The 8492-nt window shown below is 43.6% G+C and overlaps 1 protein-coding gene across 1 annotated transcript in view; it reads right to left on the reverse strand.

The window, feature by feature from the left end:
- Positions 1 to 3219, reverse strand: part of triobpb (TRIO and F-actin binding protein b) — a 30458-nt gene extending 27239 nt beyond the window's left edge. The window contains exon 1 of the mRNA XM_063017311.1: positions 2889 to 3219. Within this exon, the coding sequence (XP_062873381.1) occupies positions 2889 to 2894 (6 nt within the window). The 5' untranslated portion in view covers positions 2895 to 3219. The remainder of the gene's footprint in view (positions 1 to 2888) is intronic.
- Between the last annotated feature and the right edge of the window lie 5273 nt (positions 3220 to 8492).

Genomic DNA, 8492 nt, shown 5'->3' on the forward strand with positions numbered 1-8492 from the left:
TCCGACACGTGGGCAGCAGCCGTATGCATCTTATCACCTGCACTTTGGCGAGTGCAGTGCAGCTCAGCGTTGTGTACGGAGAGACACACCCTGAGAGCACTCTTTTCTCGTCTCTGTGCAGGCGCCATCAATCAGCCAGCAGAGGTCGTAATTGCACCAGTCATGAGAGAGGTACCCTATCCGGCTTAGTCCCGCCCATATCTGAACAACAGGCCAATCGTTGTTCATGTGGCCGCTCAGCCTCAGACGGCAGGCAGAGCTGAGATTCGATACGATGTATTAGATATCCCAGCTCTGGTTCCAGCAAGTGTAAACTGTCGAGCCATTATGAGGTGCACTTGTCAGTGTGCTGTCAGTGCCTGTCACAAGCCCGGGTAAAATAAAGAAGGGTGGCATCAAGGAGGGTAAAAACTGTGTCGAATCAGGTACGCAGACCAGAATGATCCACTGTGGCATCATACGGGAAAGAAAATACACGAACACAGAATCTGATTTGACTTTTACATAATACAGTCTATAAACCCCAGGCCAAAAGAGATATTTTGCTTTTTTAAGTGATAAGAGTGACTTAACTACGCATCATCAAAGACAAATACTTTTCACAACACCACAGGCGTCACTTATTACCATAAAACCACAATAATAACGAGCTTTGGCCCAAAATACCTTAAACACAACAAGTAACAACAGCACAACAATACAATTAGAAGTCATTGAGGGTTAAGGGCCTTGCTTAAGGGCCCAACAGTGGCAACCTGGCAGTGGTGGGGCCTGAACCAGCAACCTTCTGTCCAGAATTACTAGTCCAGAACCTTAACCACTAAGCTACAACTGCCCTACATGCTCTGGAAATTGTGCCAAGGGACATGTACAACCAATGATAAGCTTTCTGAGATCTCTGTTAAGCTTCATAGTCTTTTAAATTGTAAATCTAGTAGCTTAAGATGTATGGGCACAGAGAAGTCACTGATTTTGGTGGTTCAGTGTCTTTCTGTCCTTGGTGAAGAGACCACTGTTCCATGTTCTCTGTACCTACAGACGACTGTCAGATGCATTTACACTGGACATTTAGTGGACGCTTTTATCCAAAACGACTTACATTTGTGACAGTATACAGTCTAAGCAATTGAGGGTTAAGGGCCTTGCTCAAGGGCCCAACAGTGGCAACCTGGAAGTTATGGGGCTTGAACCAGCAACCTTCTGATTACATTTACATTTATGGCATTTAGCAGACACCTTTATCCAAAGCGACTTACAGTTACAGTATACAGTCTAAGCTACTGAGGATTAAGGGCCTTGCTCAAGGGCCCAACAGTGGCAACCTGGCAGTGGTGGGGTTTGAACCAGCAACCTTCTGTCCAGAATTACTAGTCCAGAACCTTAACCACTAAGCTCTGGACATGTAGAAAACCAATGATACGCTTTCTGAGATCTCTGTAGAGCTTTATAGTCTTTGTAATTGTAAATCTAGTGTCTTAGGATGTATGGGCACAGAGAAGTCACCATTTGTAATCAATCTTGAATGGTCATGTGGAATTAAGAGGCCTTGATACAAGGTTTTATGAGGTTATAGAACTTTCCAAACCACCCCAGTACTCCAACAGCCCTGATTTTGGTGGTTGAGTGTCTTTCTGTCCTTGGTGAAGAGACCACTGTTCCATATTCTGAGTACATACAGACGATTGCCAGATGCATCTACATTGGACATTTAGTGGATACTTTTATCCAAAACGACTTACATTTGTGACAGTATACAGTCTAAGCAGTTGAGGGTTAAGGGCCTTGCTCAAGGGCCCAACAGTGGCAACCTGGAAGTTATGGGGCTTGAACCAGCAACCTTCTGATTACATTTACATTTATGGCATTTAGCAGACACCTTTATCCAAAGCGACTTACAGTTACAGTATACAGTCTAAGCTACTGAGGATTAAGGGCCTTGCTCAAGGGCCCAACAGTGGCAACCTGGCAGTGGTGGGGTTTGAACCAGCAACCTTCTGTCCAGAATTACTAGTCCAGAACCTTAACCACTAAGCTCTGGACATGTAGAAAACCAATGATACGCTTTCTGAGATCTCTGTAGAGCTTTATAGTCTTTGTAATTGTAAATCTAGTGTCTTAGGATGTATGGGCACAGAGAAGTCACCATTTGTAATCAATCTTGAATGGTCATGTGGAATTAAGAGGCCTTGATACAAGGTTTTATGAGGTTATAGAACTTTCCAAACCACCCCAGTACTCCAACAGCCCTGATTTTGGTGGTTGAGTGTCTTTCTGTCCTTGGTGAAGAGACCACTGTTCCATATTCTGAGTACATACAGACGATTGCCAGATGCATCTACATTGGACATTTAGTGGATACTTTTATCCAAAACGACTTACATTTGTGACAGTATACAGTCTAAGCAGTTGAGGGTTAAGGGCCTTGCTCAAGGGCCCAACAGTGGCAACCTGGCAGTGGTGGGGCTTGAACCAGCAACCTTCTGTTCAGAATTACTAGTCCAGAACCTTAACCACTAAACTCTGGACATGTAGAAAACCAATGATACGCTTTCTGAGATCTCTGTAGAGCTGTATAGTCTTTGTAATTGTAAATCTAGTGTCTTAGGATGTATGGGCACAGAGAAGTCACCATTTGTAATCAATCTTGAATGGTCATGTGGAATTAGAAAGCATTGACAGGTTCTGTGAAGTTATAGAACCTTCCAACCCACCGCATAATACATCTAAGTTGTTTAAAGCAAATTATTTTCGATTATTGATCATGAAACCCAAAGACTGCCATACAATACCAGGTAAATGACAGATGTATGTAAACTTTTGACTATAATTGTATATATATTGACATTTTCCCTAATGTAGAGACCGTATACAGTAGAATCCAGACTTACCGTCATTTTTAGGTGCTCCAGAATGCAGAATAATGAAATAACCCCTCTCACACAGAGTAAACACAGTATTTACTGTAGTAGATTGTATTATTGATCCATCAGTGCTCGTGTTTACAGGCGCGCGTGCAGCTCTCACTACCTGTTGCTATGCTAATAGGCTAACGCCCGAGGAACGACCATAACAGCTTTTATAAACATAAACCGCTATTAAAAGCACAAAACCTCCCAGCAAACACCGAAAGCGACTGATTAATAACGCGGTTCCACCGACTGAGCTCGGTTTTTTAGAGTTTAATCGGCTGTTTGTTTAAGTTTTCAAGTTCGGTTGAGTTTAGCTCTTCCTGGGCGGTTCCTCCTCAGAACATCACAACAACACAACCGAAATAAGAGAGAGAGAGAGAGAGAGAGAGAGACATCTAGCTGCAGCCTGCCTGCAGACCCATCCTGCTCTAATATAACATTAAAACCACCTCCTTGTTTCATATTATCAGCTCCACTTACCATATAGAAGCACTTTGTAGTTCTACAATTACTGACTGTAGGCCATCTGTTTCTCTGCATGCTTTGTTACCCCCTTGCTGTTCTTCAAATGGTCAGGACCACCACAGAGCAGGTATTATTTAGGTGGTGGATCATTCTCAGCACTGCAGTGACACTGACATGGTGGTGGTGTGTTAGTGTGTGTTGTGCTGGTATGAGTGGATCAGACACAGCAGCGCTGCTGGAGTTTTTAAACACCGTGTCCACTCACTGTCCACTCTATTAGACACTACTACCTGGTCGGTCCACCTTGTAGATGTAAAGTCAGAGATGATCGCTCATCTATTGCTGCTGTTTGAGTTGGTCATCTTCTAGACCTTCATCAGTGGTCACAGGATGCTGCCCACGGGGTGCTGTCGGCTGGATGTTTTTGCTTGGTGGACTATTCTCAGTCCAGCAGTGACAGTGAGGTGTTTAAAAACTCCAGCAGCGCTGCTGTGTCTTATCCACTCATACCAGCACAACACACACTAACACACCACCACCATGTCAGTGTCACTGCAGTGCTGAGAATGATCCAACACCTAAATAATACCTGCTCTGTGGGGGTCCTGTGGGGGTCCTGACCATTGAAGAACAGGGTGAAAGTAGGCTAACAAAGTATGTAGAGAAACAGATGGACTACAGTCAGTAGTTGTAGAACTACAAAGTGCTTCTATATGGTAAGTGGAGCTGATAACATGGACTGTGAGTGTAGGTTTTGGTGTAAGTATTAGGTTGGGCAGCTTTACCCATAAAAGTATTATAATAACTTGGGGTTAGCATTAGTATTAGTATTAGGTTGGTCAGGTCTACCCATGAATGTGTTATAATCAGTGTTGCCACTCCTTGAGATTTGGGGGATCGACTTGGGATTTGGGCATTTTGCTAGTGTGTGATTTTTAATTCACAATCAAGCAATTAAAATCTGCAATTTTATGGTCTTCAGTCATAAATAAGGAATGACAAAGTGTACTACTACTAAATAATAACCTTTGGTTGTCCCTGGACATTTCTACATCTACAATTTCGGCATTTAGCCGACGCTTTTATCCAAAGTGACTTACAGTATACAGTTTAAGCAACTGAGGGTTAAGGGTCGTGCTCAAGGGCCCAAAAGTGGCAACCTGGCAGTGGTGGGGTTTGAACCAGCAACCCTCTGCTTACAAGTCCAGTGCCTTAACCGCTAGGTTACAACCGGCCTACATCCACTGTGTTCATGATGTCATGTTTGTTGTCATCCCTGCATTTTACTTGTGGCTTGTGTACTTAAATGGCTCGTTTCAGAGTCCATAAATTATGTAGGGGCTTAATAATAACTGTAGGTAAGGGTTAGCATTAGTATTAGTTCGATCAGGTGTGTTTAGATGGTACTTTCTGGTTGATCAGGTGTACCCTTGGCTCAACATTTGGCCCATAAAGGTAATATAAAAACTGGCCGGTAGCATTAGTAGTAGATTGGTGAGGTGTACCCACGGACATTATTTGGATTGTCATGTGTTTCCAGGGGCAGGTTTTACTTTACTTATGTACCTATAGGGTATTATAAGGATTAAATGTGGTTAGTATTAGCATTTTGGCTGCTCAGGCATACCCAGGGGAAAGCAATTGCCTGTTGAGGTGTTCCCAGAAGCAGTATTTAGGAAATCAGGGGTACCAAGAGGGGGCTAGCATTTGGCTGGTTAGGTGTACGAAGGAAGACTTTATTTGGCTAGTTGGCCCTGTATGTAAGTGGTCACGAATACCTGTTTAACCAAGCGGTTAAGGTACTGGACTAGTAATCATATGGATGTTGGTTGAAGCCCACCACTGCAAGTTTCATAAGTTTCAAAGATTTTAAGTCGCTTTGGATTAAAAGTATCTGATGAATGTCATAAAAAGTAACGTTAAAGTCAAAACCTTCCAAGGTACCTTCTTCTTCTTTCGGCTGTTCCCCTTAGGGGTTTCCACAGCGTATCGTCGCCCTGTCCTGAACATCATCATCTGTCACCCCAACCACCTCCCTCAATGCATCCATGAACCTCCTCTTTGGCGTACCTCTTTTCCTCCTGCCTGGCGGCTCCATTCTCAGCACCCTTCTCCCGATAGAACTCTCAGAACTCTCATCCCTCCTCTGCACATGCTCAAACCATCTCAATCTCTCCTTTCAAACTTTGTCTTTTGATGATCTGCATATTTGATTTGGCAAAGTATTTACTCCGGGCAGTCGCTCAGGTTGCGCAGCGGTAAAGTACGCTAGCTCACCAGAGTTGGGGTTTCGAACGATCGGCTGTTGTTCAGGGTTAGAGGGTAAGAAAGTCGGATCATAGGTCCTCATAACTGGTGCGACTGCGGCCCCTGCTGGCTGACTGGTGGCGCCTGCACAGGGCTGAGGAATAATGCTGATGGGGGTGTGGCCCTCTGTACACAGTGCCCGTCAAGTGTATGAACTCGATTCGTGCAGGTGAAAAATGCAGTCTGCACAGTCTGTACGTGCCGGAGGGGGTGTATGTCAGTTGAGAGGCGTCCTCAGTCAGCGGTGAAGGGTCAAATCAGTATAGAGGACGCAATCAGGGTAATTGGACACGACTAGTTAAAAATATATATATATTTACACCGGACACCCTTCCTGACGCAACCCTCCCTATTTACCTGGGTTTGGGACCAGCATGTGTAACCCTTTTTTGTAAAAACTTTTTTTTTTTTAATATAAAAGCACTACAATTCCGAAGTGTAGGGGTCAGATTTCTTAATCGTGGGCCACACCTTCATGTGTCACGGGCTGCACGTTGGCCATGAGCTGCATTTCGAGAAGCACTGCTTAGTATTTGTGAAGGTTCTCTTCATAAGCAGTGTTCATTAGTGGATAATCCAGCTTGCACAACACTCCCGTGCAGCATGCAGCGACTGATTACTGATTTAATCTGACCCGTACTTTTTTTCTGGAAGGGAACTGTAAGGAATTCGAAGCGCATGTTAGGGCAGCATTCTCACTTTACAGGCGCCACACACTGCCATAGGGCCCGGGGATTAGTCCTCATTAAAACACTGAATGATTTTCTACGTATATGACTCTCACAGTATAGAGCCTGAGAGAGGAATGTACCTGCTGAACTTTCTCGTTCTTCTCTTGCTCTCTTCTGTTTCCCTACAGCACAAAAACACAGAAATGAACATGTACAGGAATCACACACATCATCTATTCTACCTGTCTTATCTTATCTGTCCACCTGTCTGTCTCTGTCTCACCTGGTGTGTTACCAGTGCAGTTGTGCAATATGTAGGCGTGCTACGTCAGCATGTGTGTCACTTACTGTATGTGTGTAATAATGCTATCTGTGTAGCTAAGTGTGTTCCCTGTGATAAACCCTACCTGAGGTTTATCTACAGGTGGGCTGAAGTGGGTGAGAGTTAAGATTTGCTCGCCCAGAGGATTCATCTGCCCATCCAATAAAGACTCTCAAAACATCTTAACTATGAATATTTTTGATTGTTTATGGCTTTCTAAAGTTGTGTCATTGGTCATCAAAAATGCACTGTGTTCTTATTGGGCGTTTTAAATGTGTGGGTGTGCTAAGCCCATGCTTCTTTACATTATCGCCAACAGAGTCACTAGGTTTGCACCAAAGCGCTGCTGTGTCTGATCCACTCATACCAGCACAACACACACTAACACACCACCACCATGTCAGTGTCACTGCAGTGCTGAGAATGATCCACCACCTAAATAATACCTGCTCTGTGGTGGTCCTATGGGGGTCCTGACCATTGAAGAACAGCATGGGGCTAACAAAGCATGTAGGGAAACAGATGAACTAGTCAGTAATTGTGCTTCTATATGGTAAGTGGAGCTGATACTATGGACAGTGAGTGTAGAAGCAAGGAGGTGGTTTTAATGTTATGGCTGATCAGTGTATGTTCCTCATGTAGGTGTGTACCACTGCATTTGTGTTACCTGTGAAGCAGCGTTACCTGTGTATGTGAATCACCTGTGCTGTTATGTTACCTGTGCAGGTGTGTTTCCTCTCCAACTGTGTTAGCTGTATGTGCCTGTGCGGTTGGGTTACCTGTGTGTGTGGAGATGCGTACGTGGAAGGATTCCCTCGCTGATCCATCATGTCGTCCCAGGTGATATGGGCGGGTTTCGAGTGGGAGTGGCTAAAAACACAGGTATTTGAGTTAGTCTGTATGTGGTAAGCTAGCAGAAACACAATAAGGCCATGTTAGTTCTTATTCGGGATGTTAGGAATGAATTGTAATATTTATTGTTAGTACTTGTAGATGTAATCTGGATCTGGATATCTGTGAAGGTGGTTAGCCAGTACATGTTAGAACTCAGAACTTGACACTGATTTGCTGTGGTCAGACTGGGACTACAAGATGGAATCTCCGATTTTCAGCCTTTAACGGAAGTTACCTTAAATTAACTTGTGGTTCAAAGTCCTGTATGTACCCAAAGTTTTATACATCGGTTGATGCCAATCTGAATTATGTGCCACCGTGTATGAGTCCATTATTAGCAAACTACACTAACCTGGCACCTACAGATAGCAAAAGGCAACAACCCTAAAACACATTACACCAAGGAATAACATAATTTAGCCACTCGCATGGCAGCGTATTATATTACTTAATAATGACCAAGTATAACACTTATCTTCTATTCAGTAAACAGCTAACGTTTATATATAGCAGGGGTGTCAAACTCAAGGCCCGCGGGCCAAATCCGGCCCGACACACAATGCGAGACCTTAAAAGACGCATGGTTGTTGTGATGGTTCGAGTCGTTACAGAGATACTTATAATTTTATGAAACACCTGCGCATTTAAGAGGCAACCATTGACATCGTAGTCATGGCAACTAACTTTGACTTTGCCAAGAAGCCACGTCACAGTTACGTTTTGGCGGCGAAACGTAACGTAGTCAGTAGTGTAAAAAATAATAAATAGAAGTTCATTCTCTTGCAATCCAATACAGAAGCATCGTCTGTTAGTAGTACACGTTTATTCTCAGTTGTTTGTAAATGTTTAGCGAGTATGTTACAGCGTTTCAGTTACGAATTTACCATCATTCCATAATTAAATACGGTTGTTACCGTTACTATA

The sequence above is a fragment of the Trichomycterus rosablanca genome, chromosome 2 (genome assembly GCF_030014385.1).
Source record: "Trichomycterus rosablanca isolate fTriRos1 chromosome 2, fTriRos1.hap1, whole genome shotgun sequence".
Classification (NCBI taxonomy): Eukaryota; Metazoa; Chordata; class Actinopteri; order Siluriformes; family Trichomycteridae; genus Trichomycterus; species Trichomycterus rosablanca.